Source organism: Macrosteles quadrilineatus, unplaced genomic scaffold, assembly GCF_028750875.1.
Source record: "Macrosteles quadrilineatus isolate MER2022 unplaced genomic scaffold, UCM_ALF_1.0 Scaffold_3__2_contigs__length_128488019, whole genome shotgun sequence".
NCBI lineage: Eukaryota > Metazoa > Arthropoda > Insecta > Hemiptera > Cicadellidae > Macrosteles > Macrosteles quadrilineatus.
In genome coordinates this window covers 63,680,058-63,702,270 of record NW_026542596.1, presented here as the reverse complement: position 1 = coordinate 63,702,270, position 22,213 = coordinate 63,680,058, and the positions used below count along the sequence as shown (strand labels likewise).

The window sequence follows — 22,213 nt, the reverse complement described above, 5'->3', positions numbered from 1 at the left end:
CGACACAAAGAGGAATGATCCAGAGGAAACATTCAAGTGCAATTCAGGATGTGTCAACTTTGAATCAAACCTTACAGCTCTTGTGAAGAGGTTTAAGTTCAAATTTGGTCTGCTGGATTCAATGATTGAATCTTAAATTTAGTTACAGCTGCTGCTAATACAACTCGGTTGTTTTTTAGTCAGTCAACGTAATGAGAAACCAAGTAGCAATGTTCCAAGTGTCGACATTTTAGTACTTAAAAAGTCTTTATTTTCACTGAACTGTATTTCTTGTACAGGAACCTTGACATCAAGGGAAATAAAAACTGAGCTGTATAGAATGAACATTAACAATTTTTCCTTAATTTCGGGTGATTAACATATGTTTCTGATATCAACAGTTTGGAAATAAATTTTAAAAAGAAGTAAATATAAATAATAATGAGAATCAATTTCAGTAGAGTAAATTCTGTATTGCATTTGATAATGTATACACATAAATTTTAGATTCAGATCTCTACAAGATGTAGGTCCCAGAAATATCACACCATAAGAAAATCTCTCTTTGCTCCTCTTGCCCTCAAAACTAGTCTTGTCCCAATTATTCGTTATCTCTCCATACTGTGCTGAGTGCATGTGTTAATGTACCAAATGTGATCACAGCCCCACTAGCGGCACATAGGCCTACTACAACCTGAACTTTCTACATACAAGTTTCCTGTGGATCCATGCCATCTTTGTTGTGTGCCACTTGTTTCAACACAAAACCTTACAATATTTAAAGCTACGACTGTTCATATTAGTTTTAATAGCATTTGCAAAGACATAAATTGTCAATTGACAAACCTTTACGGCTATTCAGACACTAAATACTAAAAAGTGTCATGAAACAAAAAACTTGGCACTTAGAAATTCTAAGCTTTATATAAAGCTAAATTATGAGATGTTTCATCCCATCAACTGATATTACCTTAGTTCCTTGTACCAGAATCAGCAATGATAAAATCCTATTTTGTTACCTTATTGTGATGTAAGCATCTTCACATTGACAAGATTCATTAACAACTAAGAAACTAACTTCCACGCTCAAATTTTACCTCCAAGTCCTGAACTATAGCAAACAAACGGCTAACTACAGCTAACCATCTTCCAGGGTGGGCTTTAGTCGGCAGGATAGTTTAAAGCTAATACAGACATAGCTCGATACGTTTAGCATGTCTAGGTGATGATACTGAGTCACTTAGGAGCAGACTTGTGTGGAGTCAGGGGTGCGGAAGTGTGTACGCAGATGGAACATAAACTGGTCCCTATTGGTGAAGGACTGATGACACATCAGACAGTAGCTCTGGTCTGGCTGAGGAAACGGGCCGCAGTACGTAGTTGTATCCAGGGGCTGCAACATAATCAAACTACGGTTAGTTGTAACTCTGATTTGTGAGAATAGTAGGGCATAGGGTTACAAAAATAATACCTACTAAATACCTATAAGCTGAGTTCAACTTAAAGCCTTATCCGGCACTCCTCAACCATCGGGTGCAAATTTATCTGCTTAGGCATTTACTTATGAAAACAGGTTGGATACAGAATCCCTATCATTCACACGATATTTCCCACTTTTCCGGTCAACAAATCCTTGGTTTCCCTGGTCGCAGTTCCCACTTCCCAGTTGTCAAATATAACTATTTACTAGGGGGTCTGGTGGGTTTTGCAATGTTTTCAGGTCAGGTGAGGCCAACAATTGTCCCAACAGAGCAGTAGGCCTAGGTACAGTCCACAGTGTTTCTGGGATTGCTGTAAATGTGTGCTCATATGAAAATTGACGATTTTGCCACAATGGTTGGAGACGACGATGTCACTGTGACTACATAAGATATACACAAATTTGCTATCAGCGTTAGTTTATGGTGAAGGAATGTTGATGGTTACAATTTTGCCTTGACTGTCAAAGAAATTCTCGATGTTACGGTTATGGAACCATGTTAAGAAGGTGGGAACTGGCATTCCGGTATTAAACCAGCTCCAGAACCTCCCCCCCCCCCTACCACCAACCACTACCTAAGACACACCTGTTCAAGCAGCTAGCTAAAATGCATAACAGGCCTAGTGTGTGTATACAGTATATGTATTTTTGAGCGTATATAAATATATGTTTTGTAGATAGTTGTCAATAAACTAGAGATATGTGGCAACACTGCATAGTTGGCAACAGCCATCACAGCCCCAGTAATCTTGTAAACTCTCTACCAGGGTGAATTATTGTTTGTTCAGTGCCTGCACTTCTCCAAGGTATAGGCCTAATATGTTCTAAATCCAAAATATTATAATTTTAACCTCAACTCCAGTGAAATAGGTACTATAACACGAGTCAAATGGTTTTCTGGTAACCACAGTGATAATATTGTCGGCATGTCTAATTAGACCGATAATGTCTAATTAATTGTAATCTTTTGGGGGATAAAGGGGGTAAGGGGTATCTTTTCTAAATTAGGGCAGGTTCAACCAACAATAAATTAACTGATGTAACTAAATTAACTTTACAATTATCGATATCATGTTTAGGGCAAGTTGCTGCAGGCGAGTTTCAATGGCGAGGGGTAGTTAAAATTAAATAAAAATGTAGTTAATGAATTTATTCACGACTTATCAAAGCTGGCTTACGCTGGGCAGGGTTTACGTGAGTGCTATTGGGTAGTGGAATCAGCACGATATTTATTAAATGTGGATCTAGCTGGGTTAATTCCAGTCCGGACCCCACAAACTAGCACTGAACCTAACATAAGAAAAAAACGCAAAACTCACCATAACGGAAGGGTGAGGTGGGGGAGGTGGCGGGGGAGACATGGAAGTGCTCTCGTCCTTCATCTCCTTCCTAGGTGCAACCAGAGTGTGCTGAGGCTGCGGAGGGCGGGAGTCTGGCACACGCTTGGACAGTGGGGCCAGGTTCGATGGAGTCAGATGCTTCAGTTTGTTCATGTGTATCACCAGCTTGTCTCGTCGGGAGAACGCTTTCTTACAAACTTCGCACACGTAAGGTTTCTCACCAGTGTGGATCCTCATGTGTATCACCTACAATTAAGTAAAACCCCTTTAACAATAAATTTCTGCTGATCCGCATCGCAACTGGACAAGTTCAAGCTGGACTTAAAGATAAGTCAGGAAAACTGTAAAATTTGTAACTTGACAAGAACTTCAAGTTCAACGAGAAAATAGACAATGGAAATATATTTCCATATACCAGTCTTATTTTTCAACCTTATCATCATCCAAACAAGGCTTCAAAAACAGTTTACTAGAAATACTAGAATATTATAAAGAATTTACTACTTTATGTAGGGTTCTAGGATCAAAGTAGACTCCTTCTTAGGAACATAACGGCATTATTGAATCTGCAAAAGCACCAGCTGACGTTTTTATAGATTACTGCAACGCATCCAAAACCTAAATCCAGTATTTTCACCAGTTCAATGAAGTGATAGTCTCCCAAAGACCAAATATTTCACATAGAACAAAAAGCTTTTTTACAAATAAATAAATTAACTTACAAGTTTATCTTTCCTAGCCAAGCCTTTCCCACACTCGGTGCAGGTGAAGCTCTTATTGTTATTCTCCACCTTGGGCTTGGGCTTCTGCAGTGACATCTGGTAGGTCTGAGTCTGGGAAGCGTTGGTAGATGGCGAGGCCTTTTTCACTTCATTATAGGAGTTTTCAGGCTGGTAACTTTGTGAACTAGAGCTGCTCGAGTAATCTGGAGCCCTGAAATAACATTTTTGTGGACTAACAATTTCTCAGACAATTTTGATTAAAAAAATAACAGCTTCAAAGGGTAAATCAAACATCTCAAGTAGGCTTACTTTGTTAATCTTTGTCTTTGGATACTAAAATGTGACTTATTGCACAATCGAAATCTTGATTTGAAATAAGTTTCACGTTTGATTAAATGTTTCCAGGTGCTAATATCTATTGCTTGTGTTAGGGGAAATTGAATGTACAAAAGTTAGTGAAATAACATAATAACGGTACTGAAAACTCTAGGATGCATAAGTTACGGTAGCCTAAGATTTGTAAGAAAAACTTTAAATCTCTCTTACACCGATAGAACTGCTTTTACATTTTGTACGCTACCGCTACCCCTAATAAATCAAGCCATTTAACCATGGGTTAACAACTGCCGGATCAGCTGAGCTTGGAGGAGGACGGATGGGGGTAGGTGCATTGTCCATTGTTGATAAGCCATTCACACTCCTGGCCTTATCTCATAGTTGTTCTAGTTCGTCTTTAACAACGTATAAGTACACCGTACTGACAACCACCGATGGTCGTGAAAGTGGCTTGTCTTCTATTGCCATGAAAAGCAACTCTTGCCGTATTTCGTTTCCTCCAATCAGACTCCTTGTAAAGTTGGTGGATGTCAGTACGGTGTACTTAGCCTGAACGTTGTTAAATATGAACGAGAACAACTACGAGATAAGGCCAGGAGCGTGAATGGCTTATCAACATTGGACTATGTACCTACCCCTGCCTCCAAGCTCAGCTGATCCGGCAGTTGTGGTTAGGCGTTCGACCCGCGTGCGGAATAAAAATAGTATTTTTCTACCCTGAGGAAGAGGAAGGTTTTTTTGAGTTCCGCGAAAACGTCGGACTTTTGATGCCATGGACGATTTTGTGTCGTAAGTGTTTATTTGTGTTTTGACAAATCGTCCTGGACATCACAGACAAAAATAAAGGTGAGTGAAGCCCATAATAATCTTCGTGAATAACATATTCAGTGGTCACAGCAAAAACATGAACGACTTTGACGGTCACCAGTAACATTGAGAACATCGCTCATAATCAGGGCGAAATCGTAAACATCTGCGGTGACGGCAAGATCGAGATCATCAACCACGGTCTTGGCCAAATCATGCACATCTTCCAAGGTTAAGAGAAAATCTTGAACATCTTCCACGCTCTCTGGACATCACCGTCTCTCACTATCATTGTAAAATCAATTTTCAACAGAAAAACCAACCAGGTTTTTCTGTCAGGAAATCTGGACAAATTAGTGAATTTTATCTAGGACTTCTACCTAGAATCACTACCGTACATATTTACATTGTAGAGTAAAAATATAATTTTAAGTCAAACAATTTACACTATGCCATTGGCCACAATAGTAAATTATTCACATTTTTTTAAATGCACCTTTAAATATAAACTGTCAAACCAATGTTTAAAATAGCGTAAAATAAAACATTTTTAGGCCTATCTAAATTTTAATCATCTTCCGGGATAGGTAATTCTGATGGACGCCAATAACAGAATTACCTATATTTTTTTAGGCTACTAAGAAATGAGCCCTTTACAAAAGTTACCCTCTCCTTGCAATTCATATAGGCCCTACCCACACCATAGCCTACTCATATAGCCATACTTAGTTCTATAGTGCATAGTTTCATATAGACTAATTAAATATTTTTTACTTAGCTAGTCAGCAACAGCTTGAGAATTAGGCTTACCATGTCCCAATAGAGCGGAGTACTCTGACACCATCGTCGTAGCCAAGCCCGTCATCTGGAACCATGGTAAAAGACTCCTGAGAGTGGTTAACTTGGGGCACTTTAAGGCTGTAGTTTACTTGTTGCTCATCCATTTTGAGTTTCTGCTGTGACTGTGCCGCAAGATGCTGTTGAATCATGGAGTTTGTTGCAACTGTTAAGTATCCATTCTTGTTGTTATCCGCCATATTTTCTACAACAAAAACTGTACCAGTAAGTAATACCAAAACATACTCCCTTAGTAGATTTGTCATTCTTATGGAACAGCTGAAGCCAATTTTATTGTTGGTTCTGTACGTCCAACTGTGGGGTTGTGTTTTGTTTACAATTTGTTTCTTGTTATTTCAGTCATTTAAAACCTCATTTAACCAAATAAAACTATATAATCATAAACAATAACTGGTCTCAAAGTTATATACCGGTAATCAAATAGTAAAGCACAAATCATGAAAATAACCCTAAAATAATATAAACAAAATTTTGTCTACTCCAGCGATCAGTGTGGACGTACATGAACTAGACACAAAAAACAAGCTTCAAAATTTACAATGGGATAAGGAGTCTACTTGTGTTGCTTAGTCTATGGTAATACATTGGTTGGAAGTATAAGTACAACCAAAATTTAATAACATGAATGGACAACATTTTAATTAATGGGCTTAGGGCCTAACATTAGTAGGCTAGGCCTAAGTTAAATAACACTGACATGAATTTTTTTGGGTGTCAGAGGGTTACCGGTAGGTATTTTAAAATATATTATAGATTTTGATTCAGGGACAGATTTGATAAAAAAGAACATAATTCTTAATCTTATAACTTAGGTAAGGGTTTAATCTGTTACATCCCTATTTCGCCCATCCTGCTTAGTAAGTTTTTCAAAAATAATACCAGATTTTACCGTTAGACTAACTTAACAGCCAAAAGTAACTTAGTTTCGTCTAGTGTGTAACCATTACCTTAGAGCCTACCGGTATTAAAAAAAAAACATTTTAAGTTAGGTGTAACAGTTTAGGCCCCTACACTTTAACTTTTATGGGGAGTGCCCTTTATCAAGAAAGTGATTCAAAGAGAGAGAGAGAGAGATTCAAGAGAGAAAAAGAGCAAGAAACAGGTATGTCACCCCTAAAAAGGTTTCCTGTGGGCACCCATGGTAGGGCCTAAAGCTAAATTGGGAAGTTTCTTAAGTTAGTTTCTTTCCAAAGCAATAATCTAGGTACAAAAGATCATACAAAATAGGCCTACAAAAAATCACAGAAATTCTCTTTGAGTTAAGGGCTAATTTCGAGGCCAAAACATCTATTAAACAAAACTTGACATGATTAAGATAGGTGTCTGCTTTAAAAGCCATGCAATATGTTCAGTAGGCCTAGGCTTTAAACTTGTGTTACACTAGACCTATGCCTAATTTAATTAAACAGCTCTTAAGTTAACTCAACTTTTAATAAAAAAAATTTTTAATCTTTAATTTTCTCATATTTATTTACTAAGTTTTATTCCTGCCTTGAAACCTTAGGTTCACTAATAATTTGTCATAAATTTACTATGCCCACTAATTAGGTAGTTGGGTAGCAATAGGCCACTACAGTGCATCCTGTCAACTTCAGTCAGTACTCTCAGATAGATAAATTTATGACTGAGAAATATGAGTAAACTGGGAAGGAACTGGCAAATATTATTGTAAAATGACTTACCCATGAATGTCTTAGGCAATTTCTATTTAATAACATACCTGAATTCGTTTAATGTCGAAAATATTGCAGATAACCGGCCTGGACTACACAACAACCAAATTGGACCAAACAAAACAATCAATAAAAGTCAATGTCAGACAGAGACAGAATGAAGCTTTGAATTCAGCACAGACCGATAGCAAATTCCTAACAATACCTGTATAATATAAAGTTAATGTGTATGTAACTAGTTTACATAGATTTAATTATTAATATATGATTGTAATAGAGTACCAAGATAAGAATATCAATATAACAATTTAAAATAATTCTGAATCTATTAAACACGCTTCACCATGGATTAAGGGATAGAATTAATGAATAAGTACCTATATATTCGTCGGCTATACAGTGTGCTATAATTTTTTAGCACCGTTAAAATTGTTTACAAAAATTGTTACTGTATTTCGATTTGTAGTTTTGTAGCTAATATTCCATTCATATCTAATGCACATCCAACTAACTCCGTCGATTTTCGATATTTTGTACTAACTTATAGTAAACATCTCGAAATCTGTAGCGTCTACGCATTTTATACCCGTAAACTCCATGCTGGAAGATACGTAAACCCGTGCTTTGCAACGGGAAGAGGACGCAAAAATAGAAACATTTTGATCTTTTAATAATCTTTTTTTAATCTGTATAAAATAGTTACACATCCGCCAACGCTTTTAAACCAGGGGCCCTATTTTTGAAATGGTTGACAGTTGAGTCAATCGTCAGCACTCAACTCAACCAACAACATGATTTGGTATTTTTGAAACCCAACAGTTGGGAAGCGAGTTGGGAATCACTAGTTGAGAGACTAGTGGTGGAAATGTAGAGCATATACGACCGTCAAAAATTCAGATGACGTCATTTTGAACCAATCACAATGCAGAGTTCTTGCGGACTTCGATTTAACCTCTTCTTACCCTAAAATCTGGCAGCTAAATCTCAATGTGCCATATTTCGAGACACTGAGGTAAACTGTCCAACTCCGTTCTTGAGAGATTGAATTGAGATTGAGGTTATGTCTTGCTTAATCTTAGTGATTGCAAAGTACCTTAACTTAAGTAATAAACTAAAGTAAACTAAATAAAGTAGCCTAATAAACTTAAGTATAAAAAATAAAATTTACTATGGATGTTTGTTTTAGGGTGTAGCTAATTATAAGTTTAGGCATAGGCTGCACTTTACTTTAGGTCCTACACTCATCCTAAATACATTATTATTTGCTTTCTTCGTCTCTATTTCGGAACACATCACCTCACCTTATTTTAGTTTCCTTCGTCGGTTTGTTTTATGTTATTTTTAATTGTTTTTTATTTAGGTTAAAGCGGCTATTTGCCATTGCACTGGAAGCATATCGTAACTCAAATTAATTCGATCCCTTTATTAGGTGAATGGTATTGAAACAAACTATGATATTGTTTCTCTCTACCACAATCTTTAATACCTTAAATCATAGGTCTAATAACAATAATTATCTTATAATAAGTTCAATTAGTATGCCTAGTCTATTTCAAACATTCCAACAAGAATAAAACCCTTGATTAAATAGTCTAGTATTGACACAGTAAATAAAATTAAAATGCGATTATTCTACAGAAAACAATCGCATAATTGGGTGCTAATACATTGACAACAAATACATAACCTCTAAATCGCAATTAGTAAATTAAAGCAATAACAAAACAATATGGCAAAAGAGTAATAACAAAAGAGTAATTTTTTGCCGAAAGAGAGGAAGAAGAAAGTGCAGTCAACCTCCACTCAACAGCTCGATAGGTGTTGAGTAGTTTTGGTTGTATAAGTCCACCGTCAACCGTTTCAAAAATACGAAACGATTGGAAATAGAATGACTCGACACTCAACTCAACAGTCAACCATTTCAAAAATAGGGCCCCAGGTGTGGAAGCGGAGCCCGGAGAGAGGAACGCGGAGAGCGGACTCCTCTTGTCTTACGTGTTAATGTTACTGTTTTCCTAGAAGAGGAGCGGAACGCCATGTTAATCGCTTCTACACTCTCCACGTTCCTCTTCCGCGTCTAGGAAAACCCAGCTTTTGAAACAAAATTCAACCTTAATGGCCTTTATTATAGAAAACGTTTGTAGTGGAAACCGTAATTTTGGTTTTGATTAATTTTAAATCTTGTGTTGGCAGATTAGCAGATATGAGAAAAACTTATCACATTTTCGAATAACATTTTCACATACAAATAACTTTCGAACCGTAATTTTTACGGAAATGGGATTTGTACCATTTTGTTCAGAATTTGACGGACTATAACAGACAAATTGTTCAGGCCGTTTTCGAGAAAATCCTATTTTTCCATTACTGTATTTTATGGGTTTTATGGGGAAATCCCACTTAAAAATAAAAATTTCAAGAAAAATTAAAAAAAAAACCCAGAGATACCATGGATTAGTACTTAAATATCAAATTTAATCAAAATAGGAATGTGTCGTCTGTAGCTCTGTACACATCCACACATACAGACACGTACACACCCACACATCACTTCGAAAACCACTTTTTCTGATAAATCCACTCAAAACTCAAACTTAAAAATTTTTACAAAAACAATACTTTCTCCATAATACTATGTATAAGGGGAAAAAGTAAAAATGAAGTAAACTATTAATTTAGCTCGTATTTCTGTAGTAAAAGCCAATGAGGATTTATTTTTTATGTAATAATAAAGAAAACTTTATTTTTTATATAATCTTAAGTCATATTATTTAATTTACAAATGCAACTGTGCATTAAATTCGGCAGACAAAACTAATATGATTATCAAAACATCAATATGACTAAAAATGTAAGTTAATAGTAAATACAGTACTGTAACGTTTCATTGCATCTCTGATACTACTCATCTAGAAAAATATCAACAAACAACATAATATACACACCAGTTCTTTTAATCAGTTCCATAGTCCATTGTCTTTACATTTTCACACTTTACCATTATGTTTACACTGATTTGCTGATCAATTAACTGTAGAAATCATCAATGACTTGAGTGTCAACTTCGCAATCAGTCCGATGCCACTGTAAAGCACAAGGAGAAGGGCCCTGTTTGACCCAAAGCAGCCAGCGGTGATGGGACCAAATGCTAGCTTTGGGCAAAAGCTCCTGCGACTGGTCAAGGAAGGACACGGGTAAAGGCTTTTACCTAATACCTAGTTAGTGGTAAAAGGGCACAATAAGCTACGGTTAACTTGCTAGGACTATGAGTTCATCCCTCTTACTATACAAGAGAGGGGTGTACTTTTTTTTCATTTCATCAATATCAAGTAATTTATGCAGTTCATACACTATGATATGTTGTTAGATTCTTATGGATCTGTTGAGTGTTGACTTCAAATATAAGCAGAATTTTTAGATTAAGTAGGTTCAATAAGTTCTTCTTTCCAATAAATCTAAAATCCATATAGAGTTGAAGTATTTTGTAAACACGCATCAGCATGTACCACTAAGGTTGAAAAAATGTGCATAGAAAATGTGAACCCTTTTATCTAAATTAAAAGAAAAGAATTTTACTATAGTACCTAAGTGGTAAAATAAGTTTTTTGTTTCTAAGGTAAATAACAATGGGTAACTATTTCTCAGCAGATAAGAACAGAAGACAGAATTATCATAGACAAAATGAATTGAATATAGACTATGTCAGCTGTGCTGCAGTTACCATGGTACATATGGAACCGATGGTAACCGCAGCACAGCTGATGGTCTATATTTAATTCTTTTTGTCTATGGAATTATTTATTTTACGTACTCCCCCCCCCCCTGTCATCAAGCAAGGATAGCCTATGGTAGCTTATTCTGCAACGACAACTAAAGAGAGGATACGGTATAAAAACACATTTTATATAAAAATATAATTTAATTGATTCAACATTTTGTGCCTACAAGGAACTTACCTAAAAGTAATAAATACAATTGGATTCTTTCAACTAAAACCTGTTGCGAATGGACTAAAAAAAAAACAATTTATCATTAATGTGTCACATAAACTCCGTTGACAAGTTGGGAGTTCAGTCAAAATAGGTAATTTTAGGATTCCCTGCACTGGCGCTGCTTTTAAAATTAAAAAAAAAATTAAAATTATTTATTTTTTTAATATAGTTTGTACTGAACTGTACATGAATTAATATGAACCATGTCTGAAAGTCAAAGACAACATAAAATGACATTTTGATTTTTCAAATACTGTAGTAAAAAATTAGTAAAGTTTATCTTAAGCCTTTTTTTGTGTTCTTTTAGTAAAACACTGAAAAGAGTTATAAAGAAAGTAGTTGAAACCCAACTTGTATACCTTATTATTCTTACAGAAAATTGTCTTTTTTTACATAATCTTTTAAGTTTTCTTCCCAAGTATTAATGCAGTTAAAAAAATTTAAAATATGTAAAAAAACTTAAAAATGTTAGACCCTTCTTTTAAAAACTTAGTTTTGACATGAAAAGATTATAAGTAGATACTTCATTAAAAAGCATAGCGTATTCTGCATTTTGAATCATATAAAACCTATTTTGACTGAAGTTTTAGGACCATAACAAAGGATTTCCTGACACCCATTTCCTGTTGTGATTTCTGTTATTTCAAACAGGCGTAAAACCAAAAAAAAAACCTATTAAAGTAAGCACATAGTATTTTGATTATGTAAATTTGTATTGAATAACTTGAAAAGGATCGTTAAAAAGTTATTTGGATGCTGTACATGGTTATATTTTAGTTAATACTTCAATCACTAGATTCTACCTATCCCTTTTCCAAATGTAGATAAAAGTATTAAAACTAAGGGAATGAGGCAATAAAAAAGCTCAAAATGTCAAAGCCAATATTAGTGCTCTAATTAAGTACTAGGCCAATGTGTAAGTACATAATCTAACAACTATATTTATAACTTTGTGTTTTACTAACATTTTTTTTTTTATTTTACTCGGCTATTCAACTCTTTAGTTAGTTTTCAATATTAATATCTTTGAAGTTGTATGTTACAGCTTTTTTTACCTTTTTCGATTAAATTGATTTTCTATCTCAGTAAAACATAAATTGTGACATAATTTACTGACCAATATTTTTTTCAAATTTCTGGATGATAAATGCAACTATTTTTAAATTATAAGATATTATCAAACTGATACTGAACCAGATAATTGACATTTTAAGCTTTCTAAAAGCTAATTTTAAGTCACAGGCTAACAAACAGTAATAAGAGAGAACAAACTTACAAAAATAGTGCCTAGCAATGAGTTATAGCATTATACTAACATTACAACAAACATACTTGTCTAACTACCATATATTAACCTCATAGGATTTTTATAAAGTATCACAAATTGAAAGTTCTATCGCTACTTTGATTTTCATTTATACTCATTTATAAAGGCTACTCCCTAATATACTGTTGGTTAGCTACTGTACAATCAGTTAAGTGTATTATTATAGTTTAATATCCCACGTCAACACACTATATAGATATGGCAGGCACAGCTATAAAACTATATTTTTATAATCCACCCAAATCAATACTTTTCCTAAAGTTGAAGTTTATAAAACACTAGCGTAAAAAGTACCGAGAAATGCTAACTTGAACCAAATACCACAATTTTATCCCTTCCTTAGATGATGTTTTGAAATTAAAAAACTAGCGCATTGATAAAATTATACAAAATTACAGATTTTGTCTAATTTGATTTACAATTGCTTATTCTCAAACTTATTTTTGGGAATTTGCATTTGTTTTTAATTACTCTACATTAACTCCTAATCATTCAAGGAATTCAAATAAGAGGTGATTTTTCTCTTGACCTGTTAGGAGCCTGACTAAACATTTTCTAAAACAAGATTTTCATTATTGTCATTTCATCATTAGTATATATACAACAGCTATGTAAAAATCCTAAACAGTTAACTGTTTAAAAGAACAGATTCAAATTTTACTTTGATCTTGACTGGTTTCCAAAACAAAACTAATAATACATTTTCTAAGATCAGCAAAAGTTGTTTTCAGCATTTTTAGGTATAACTTTACAATAAGCAGTTTGAAATCAAGTTATTCTATGGAGGTATAGTTTACGTTTACATAAATTATAACAATAATCGTAATTAAGTTAACTTTAAAATATCCACAACATTAATTATTACTCTACAGGCACATTTTAGCGTTATTATACATCCAAGCGAAACAACTTTAAAACTCAATGATACAAAATATGGCACTATAAAATAAATAATGAAATAAATACAGTAGTCAATTAAACTATTCTGCTTAATACTTATTCAAATAATAGTTAAATAAGAATATTATCTTCTAGTATGCATAGAGCTGGAATTAAGCAGAGCCTCAAGATGATTTATTTCCTAAAGAGTCAAAAACTTAAATAATCACAGTTTGAAATAATAAATTGCTTCACAGAAGCAAGAAATTTTGATTACCTCCGTGTATAAGTACTTGCTATCAAATAAGATACAAATCATACAAATCAAATACTTGGGATATTGTGTATCAAACTAAAAATGGAAATTTTAAACATGTATATCTAATTTTTTCCAAGGACCACCATAACTGATACACTATTTTTATTACAAAAAAAGCTTACGATTTCTTACTGTAAGCATTAACTATTTATGCTAAACACAACAAGACCGAGAGGTTTGGATTGTTCTCTCAACATGTTTAAAGCGCTACTGATGGTAAAACAGTCACAATACATCTTATTGACCTCAAATTGATATAATAAAATGGTTAAATTTTTGTAAACTAAACTCAAACTTTAAAAACAAATATTTTTGCAAATAATTATTTGAATGCTCTTCAAATATCTTTCATTAGAAGTTTAACTTCATGTCATAGATTTAGACATTTTAAAATTATTGTTTCTAAACACAAAGTACATTTCCAAAAGGTAATCATAATAAATAAACATGTTAATGTGATTTCGCTGACTACACCGGAGGCTCTACTTTTCTTCGTCACATTGAGGTTCTCCCAGTCACATGACCACCGACACTGTCAGACTGTCCGAAGACTCTGTGACACTCTCCGTGGATCATCCGTCAGTAGCAAAGTCAGCACTGTCTCGTCGAGTGGCCTTCCTCTTACTCAGGGGTTCAAGATCCTCTTCGGGAATCCTGCCATCAGGGTAGTTCCACGGCTGGACTTTGGAGGTGCCGAAGATTTGGAAGAAAACGTACGTTCCGCAAGCGACACAGCTCGCCACCCAGAACACCTTCCTCCACTGCTCCAAACTTGTCTGGAAAGATATCAAGTGTAAACGGAGATAATTACGCAGAATGATTAAATTTAAATTGAATAAGTAAAATTAACTTATTGTAGGAGCTGATCCCATAGAAATTTATGTCAAAATCGTGAGCTTGCCCTGCAGTGGCGATGAAACCGTGGCCATCTTTAGCAATTGCTGATGAATCGTGAATGTCTCCTACAATCACAGAAAAACAGTATTTTGCAGTCGCCGAGATTTGATTATCCACACCCTTGATTGCTGAAGACGTGATTTTCGATCGCCCAATCTTCACAGATGCTTTCAGTGATTGGGAGGATAAAAACTTGGGTCGAAAATTGTTTCCCTCTAACAAATTATCAGCAAAAATTATTTTCCAAAATAACAAAAATTCTTTCGAGGGCCCAAGTGAGGCCCCCAGCAACCGTCAAGCTATTTGACTTGAACATAAAGAAGTAAAACATTCTTATGGACATCTAGATGGTGGATTTGGACACCTTCTGATAGATGAGTTTTTAGTCATTAAGAACAAACAGTAAACCACAAAATATTCTATTCTAGACAATCCAAGCCATTTACTAACAAAAATGATCACTGAACAATGACAGTGCTAACACCTCAACTAATAAAAGTTCACATACACATCAAAAGGGGAAAATATACAGGGAAATTTACTAATTTTCTCTCTCTTTACACCATATGTTGAAGTCACGTGCTGATTTTAAAGTAAGAATAACTGTGGTCGGTATCATACAAAATTTTCCTCTAATCCACAATATCAAGTTAGTGTGTTTCATTTAGGAGAATATCAGGCAGTTAAAAAGAGAGAGTTGAAGGGAAACATTAGGTTACTGGATTAAAAAAGCACACAAACCAATCAGTGGGTTATTTTTGATAGATTTAGACAAGTTCCACTTAAAACGTTCACCTACCAAACTGGAAACACCTTGTACATAGTTTGAGTCTTGACTCTGAAAATTAATTTTCAACAATACATAAAATCTCTTTAAAGAATCTTTTTAGTATACCGGTACTGTACAATCATTCTGCACAAGCTATTCTATAAAATAATGTTTCCTCATGTAACTTGATAAGTTTTTTTGAAACTCAAGATTTTTGCAACCACTGAACAAAAAACCTGAATAAAAATATTTGTTTACATCTACATTATATGGTAGATCCATAAGCACTCCAAACTACGTGTCCACAGAGAAAAATCTTAGGACAAAATAGAGGTACCAAATATTTTGTTTGAAAAAAGTACCAAAAACATAAATCCAGCCTTGATCAACCAATAAATCTTTATAGTCTGAATATTTACTGAAGTTAGTTAATTAGGTACTATAAAGTGTTACTTACATTATGTTTAAGGATGAAACCAGCAACAATCGGGGAGAGAAAACTAGCAGTCATGTGAATTGTCTGTGCAAAAGCAAGAATAGGTCCTGAAAACATAATATTTAAGAACATTATTCAAAAATTCTCATGTCAATCTAATACAGTACACTAATTCTTTTTTAACTATATAATAGTACTAGCTTTGTGTTTCACTAAGGGACGAGGGTGCAGAAGAGAATATTTTTTTTATTAAATCCATTGAAGAAAAGTAACACACCCACCATTATAGAAACAAAACTCCATTGTACCACTTTTGTTTTAAAATTTCTCTTTGTTTTCATTCCATGAGCATTGACCAAAAACAGAACAAACATAAACCACCAATATTTCTTCTACTTAGTAATGTCTCAAGTTAGGAACATAACAGAGAGGGAATAGAGTAGGGTACAGGCAGAGGAGATGAAGTTTATAAGAGGGATAAGATTTAGACAGAATGAGGAAAGAAGAGCTGAGAAGAGGAATAGTTTAAGAAAGTTTGAGAGAACGTCTAGAGAAGACGAGATTGAGATGGTTCGGCCACGTAAGAAGAATAGAGAATGATAGAATCCCGAAAAGAATGAGTGAACTTTGAATGGATGGAAGAAGATCAAGAGGAAGACCTAGAAGAAGGTGGTTCGACGAGGTGAAACGTGATGTGGAAGCAATGGCAGTATGTGGAGGAAGTGGAATTGTGGAAGGACAGAAGAAGATGGAGAGGCCTAGTGAACACCCAGACCCGAAGATAATCGGAACGGGAGAGGATATGTATGTATGTATGTAATGTCTCAAAACATCAATAAGGCATACTTACCAGCTAGATTCGGTCCTATGTCGACCACGCTAGCCATTGCTCCAGCGTACGAGGCTGTGATGAGAGAGACAGCGATGAACCAGATGACGAGAACTAGAGTAATGTTGCATCCAAGATAGCCGATAGCCAGCAGCATCAGACCGGGTATAACCTGAGCTGTAACATGGGTAAAATGAAAAGTTTCTGAAAATAAAGTGCTGGCTACCAAAACATTATGATAAAGTACAATCAGGAGGTTAATGTTGGTAATATATCACAAAAACGTAAGTTCTCCTACCTATTTTCATTGAGACAGCCTCAACAGCTAGATAACTTTACTTCAGCCAAGCGTGAGAAAATTCTTCGTCAGTATCCATTCTCATGGCTTTGTTTACTTTACCACCTTTTTAAAGGCGTCCAGGGAATATTCTCTCATTTCGGTGTTCCTTGTTTTAAAAATCACAGTTTTGTATCTCCTTCATGCTATTTGTCTAATCTGTCACCCATCTTGGTCATGTAATTTTTATTCTAATAACAATATATTTTATTATGATACTTGAAAGTTGAAACAGCTCTCTTAGTTCCCTAATATGTTTGATTTTCCATTTTCTGCATTTTTTAATAGTAAAAATACTTAAAATGGCAATAATATGTGGAGTTTTTAGTAATTTAGATGGAATCTAATATCTCAATTTAAAAATATAAGTAAAAAATTCACATTCTTGTGGTTTAGTTTTGCAAAAGTGTACTTAAATGAATCACTTACTGTAATGATTTAAGTGATCATACTCACACATAGCAGTAAATATCTTGCGCACGTTGGTAAGGCTAATGAGGTTACGAGTTACAAGGAAGTCGGCCACATAGCAAAACACGACGGACGACAGATAACTGAGCAGGAAAGGCAGGCCACTGAGAACTCCATTCTGTAACACATTGTCAGAAACTCATATAGGCTTACTGCTATTACGTATTACTGGATTTTTTATATCAATATCTGTTTTTAAACTTGAGATAATATTTAAAATATTCACAAATTCAAACTTTTCACCAACCCAAAACCTTCACCGTTAATGAAACTCCGTAAGGGACGGTCAAACTGTAGTAGAGGCCAAAACATGACCTTTCCTTTTCATTTTTATTTGATCAGTATAATGGATAATTGTTGACAACAAACGTATTATACGTAAAACCCCGTTATCATTTAAACATGTCTTGGACATGTATTGTGATGTGCTTGGGAGAAATTCTAGAGTCGTTTTTACATGGACCATGTGTGGGGACAATAAAATCAACCACAAAGTACATAGCCATGGCAAAAATCTGCAAGGGGTCAGGATCAGATCAGTTAGAGGAAAACATTCCTTAGTAAGTGTAAAGTATCACAAATCAGAGCTATATTTTACACCAACCTTCTGTATACTGAAGCCAAGTACTGTCTTCATGTACATGGGGCCTGGGATGATGAAGGTGTAATGGACCCAGATACGGCCGAAAGTTGTAATTCCGATAGCCCAAGCAGGTAGAGAAGTCATGATGGACGTCCATGGAACCTTCATTGACTGGAACACACGTAAAAAATCAGTAAAACACATTAAATGTGCAAAAATAAAATTTTGAAAAATATGAAAGGGAAAAGTGTAGACTATAGGCTATATCATTAAGTCAAATATTTTTTGGAAGAATATTCGTTTATCTACAGAAATCACAATAATCGCTAACACAATACTTTTTACACATAGTAATTTTTCTCTTGTTTGAATCCGTTTAGTTTGAACTTTGGACGTTATGGACTTTAGTTTAATGGTTCTAACTGACACGTTTTTTATGTCTAAGGTGTATAAACTCATGTATGTATTCAATTTTATCTTACTTACTTGAGATAAAAAAATCAAGCGCCTACCTGTCCTCCTTGCACAGAGTTGCCGATGTTGGATTGAATGTACTCAAGTTCCTGCTTGGTGATACGTGGGTGCTTGTGAGGTGAGTCAAATGCAAACAAGTACCAGAATATACACCAGAGTGCGCCGATCGTCCCCGTAGTGTAGAACACCAGCCTCCAGCCAGAGTGGGCGATGATGAACCCTGCTAGTGGATACGTCAGCCCAATCCCAAAACTGAATCCTGCAAAAATTGCAACAGAGTAAAGTAGGGGTAAAGAAATTTGGAACTTACGGATAGACCTAAACAGTGTGACTGGCATTTAAAACCCCACAAAAAATAATTGGTAAAGTAGAAAATAATTTTTAAAAATTGATTACTTTTTGATAGAAGAGGCTTTCTAATATTTTGAACTATGTGTTTAAAATAAATATATAATGTACCTATATAATGTGAGAGAAAAATTGTCAAAATAGGATGAGGAAGATAACCTTTAAGGCTACTAGGCAATCTTTGGTGTTCCAGATAGAATAATTTTGTTATAAACTACAATGATACTGCTTAAAACAGAAAGGGGCAAAATTGTCAAAAAGACTTATATGAATATTGTCTGTACAAAAATGTGTATTATTCAATATCAAAATGTTGGAAAATAGAAGACGAATGCTATTGCTATTGAGAAAGGCAACTTAGAGTATGGATGTTGAAATGAACTAAAATGTGTAACATAAGATACTGTACTGTAAATATTTTCAAACATGCAAAACAATTTGTTTTCAACAAACTGTCGCAGAAACTGCTTATATTTTCAAATTGACTTTATTTGTATACTGTACCTATTTTAGGTTTTTCATTTTAAAATGTCAGCAACTTTATGAGTTTGTGTACGGGTTTTACTATATCTTACCCATCCAACTATTCTAAAAACCAAGAGTTGAAAAACTATTTTGATAATAATATTCTATTATTTGTATGACTATGAAAATAGGTGTTGTGAATAATAAAATAACCAAGCAACTAATATAGTTCCAATACATTTCCATCAAGAAGATTGAATACCAAATACCAAGTTTAAAAAATTAATTAATAAAATAATAACTGAAGTCACTTAATTTTTGTGTTTATTGCACAATGCAAATTTTTAAAGTCTTTGAAAAACTAAATAAACTATTCTTAAGAAATTATAAACTGAATTACTCGTGTAAAGAAACTTTTTTTATTTTTTTGTAAGACATCCAAATTACCCAAGTAATTTTAAAATATTTATTGACTATTGTAAGGCTATATATTCCAAAAGCAATCCAAATGTTAATAAATCATAGTATACAACTTCTATATGTTTAATAAGAATCCAATGAATGTGTAGTATTAGTACAAGTAGTTTAAAAATACATCAAAATAAGAACCTTGAAATGAAGACATAAAACGACTTCGCTCAATGGCCGGAATCCACTGGCCGACGATAGCGTACATGGCTGGCCAGGTCAGGCCCTAAACAACAACAACAACAATAGATGCATACACATACGGGGTATGTGTAACATGTGACATGTTGTACCCCATACATGAAGTCGTCCAAATCCATGCTCTGCAAACACCTTGAAGGAAAACCTAGAATATTCCAGTTCGGCTTGAAATGTCACAGTCTGTGCGACCTCACTTAAGCTGGTGAACAGTGAATTTTAAGTGACTTTTGTGTGGTGGTTCACAACGTCAATTTGTATTTTAGTAGCATGTTAAAATATAATTTTACCAATTCATTCCAGGTACTTGAAAACAAAACTATTGAAAGCTTTTATTAAGACTACTTACTCTAATTATTGTAATATTTAAGGTTTTGTGTAGTCTTCTTTCAGATTATAATCGGTCTAAAATTATTTCTTCCTATGTGCTTTGCTTCACCCATTCAAACTGATAAAAATTTGCCAAGATTAGAACAACACATTTTGAAATCTATCAACATATCTTTTCTTTATTTTGATATAAATGTGATGGGAAAATAATAATATTAAGTTGATAAACTGAATCAAGTTAACACTTTTGAACACCATTGATTATTTATTGCTAGCATTCTTCTGATTTCTTTTCTTTTCCCCTCATCTAGTGAACAAAATTTGAACAAAACTAGTTTTTGGTGGACACACACACGATAAACATAAGTAAAAATTGATAAAATACCTGATTTGAGCAAATAATCAACCAATTCTTTTCTATAATTCCAACTTTGCTTTCAAATTTTTATTCAGGGTTGGTCTCTCCCACCAATTATCAGACAAGCAAAACCTCTCAAGAATTGCACTTCAGACCAGACCAAGATGAGATTCAAACCTCTGTCCAAAGTGATGTCTCCTGGCCGGAGAGACAACACTTTAGACCCTGGCCATGATCAGACTCGATGGTCTACTGCACTGGCAAGACTGGTCAACCCAAGCCCAAGTATGGTAGTTTTATTGGACTCAAAGGCTGCAATAGGTGTCAAGTACAGCGTAACATTTTCAGTTATGTTTGCATAAGTGGTCCTTACTAAAGTTTTGGCCATGTCAATAATTTGGATGTTCAAACAGATTTTGTAAATGAATGATTTGTAACAGCAAAGTAAAAACCTTGTTCCTGGCAAAAGTTTTTCTAGAAGTTAAAACTTTTTCCTTGTTTTAAGTCTCCCTTCAAATTACCGGAACCTAAATGACATTGCAACATTCAAATCAGATCTGAATCATCTTCACAAAAACTTACATTGACATCTGATGCGCTAAAAACTGTTTTATTAATTTTGCCAAATTCTGGAAACCCAGAGAAATAAATGGATGCAGCGACTCACCGAAGCAACTCCTTGGATGGACCTCAGCAAGATGATGACTCCGTAGTGGATATCAGCAGCCGTCGGGATCAGCAGAGAACACGCTGCCGTGGCGAGCTGCGAGTAACCAAACACTGCTTTGGTGCCAAACTTCTGAGTCAGCATTCCTCCCACCACCTACAACAGATGTATGCAGGGGTTAAACAGAGTTTAATGCAGTGGAATGGAATTAGCTCTTTGTCTTGATGATGTTTTTTAAGGGCCGCTTTAATAAATGGGCCCTGGGGCACATGAGATTTTTAGTTAGTTGGGTGTGCAAGGAGGAGACAAATTCCCCCTCTGAAGAGTGAAAGGGGTGCAATTATCTCTTGGACCCATTTGTGTCACATGCTAACTGCAGGCCTGCTTTTTAACTTAAATTATTCAAGAGATATTTCTAAACATAAATATTGTATATTGGCTTGCTACTTTCTGTTGTGCTAAGAACAAGATTGAAATGTGGAGGAATGGTGGAGGATGAGGAGAAGTCAACCTACTGGTGGGTTTCACTTCCGTTCCTCAAATCCAAATTAATGTTTCCGAATCTGGAGTAAGTAGAAATTTATCCTGTTTAAGTAGGAAGGAACTTAGAACATTTTAGTTCACAAACTGGGGAATGAGAAACCACAATATATGAAAAAATAAAATGTTTAGAGCAGTAATGAAATAGAAAAAAAGGATAAGGTGAAAAGCAAAAACTTGAGCTATAAATGTATGATTGGATATGAATAGTAAAGCTATATTCTTCAAGTGGTTGTAATTGTGGAATTGTTGATTTCAGCTATTGTGATTCCCAGAGTCCTAATCTATTGAATAATCTTGTCTTGTCCTAGGTTCTTCTCACATGAAGGTT

The 22,213-nt window shown here is 34.6% G+C and overlaps 2 protein-coding genes across 10 annotated transcripts in view; both read right to left on the bottom strand.

Annotated features, from left to right (window-relative positions):
- Positions 1-220: 220 nt before the first annotated feature.
- Positions 221-7,289, bottom strand: LOC128990541 (zinc finger protein 182-like). Its single transcript, XM_054412949.1, has 5 exons — positions 7,243-7,289; positions 5,475-5,706; positions 3,522-3,732; positions 2,779-3,045; positions 221-1,372 (listed from the first exon to the last, which is right to left on the bottom strand). The coding sequence occupies exons 2-5, from the start codon at positions 5,699-5,701 to the stop codon at positions 1,220-1,222; spliced, it is 858 nt and encodes a 285-aa protein (XP_054268924.1). The 5' UTR covers positions 5,702-5,706; positions 7,243-7,289; the 3' UTR covers positions 221-1,219.
- Positions 7,290-11,094: 3,805 nt separating this feature from the next.
- The window catches only part of LOC128988819 (sialin-like), a 76,212-nt gene continuing 65,093 nt past the window's right edge, over positions 11,095-22,213 (bottom strand). For 8 of the 9 annotated variants that reach the window (XM_054410490.1, XM_054410489.1, XM_054410487.1 and 5 more), the window contains 9 exons: positions 21,343-21,498; positions 19,931-20,015; positions 18,547-18,767; positions 18,056-18,205; positions 17,437-17,569; positions 16,665-16,820; positions 15,836-15,921; positions 15,409-15,447; positions 11,095-14,488 (listed from right to left, as the gene is read on the bottom strand). In XM_054410490.1, the coding sequence (XP_054266465.1) occupies positions 14,285-14,488; positions 15,409-15,447; positions 15,836-15,921; positions 16,665-16,820; positions 17,437-17,569; positions 18,056-18,205; positions 18,547-18,767; positions 19,931-20,015; positions 21,343-21,498 (1,230 nt within the window). In that variant the 3' untranslated portion in view covers positions 11,095-14,284. The remainder of the gene's footprint in view (positions 14,489-15,408; positions 15,448-15,835; positions 15,922-16,664; positions 16,821-17,436; positions 17,570-18,055; positions 18,206-18,546; positions 18,768-19,930; positions 20,016-21,342; positions 21,499-22,213) is intronic. The other variant, XM_054410486.1, reaches the window with a different exon arrangement.

What these genes read in the sequence shown, in the direction of transcription:
- LOC128990541 (XM_054412949.1), bottom strand. Translation starts at nt 5,701, where the DNA reads ATGGCGGATAACAACAAGAATGGATACTTAACAGTTGCAACAAACTCC. An exon ending in TGGCTAGGAAAGATAAACTT is followed by an intron (nt 3,046 to 3,521) that starts GTAAGTTAATTT and finishes ACTTAATTGTAG; the next exon opens with GTGATACACATGAGGATCCA. An exon ending in CACCTCACCCTTCCGTTATG is followed by an intron (nt 1,373 to 2,778) that starts GTGAGTTTTGCG and finishes ATTATGTTGCAG; the next exon opens with CCCCTGGATACAACTACGTA.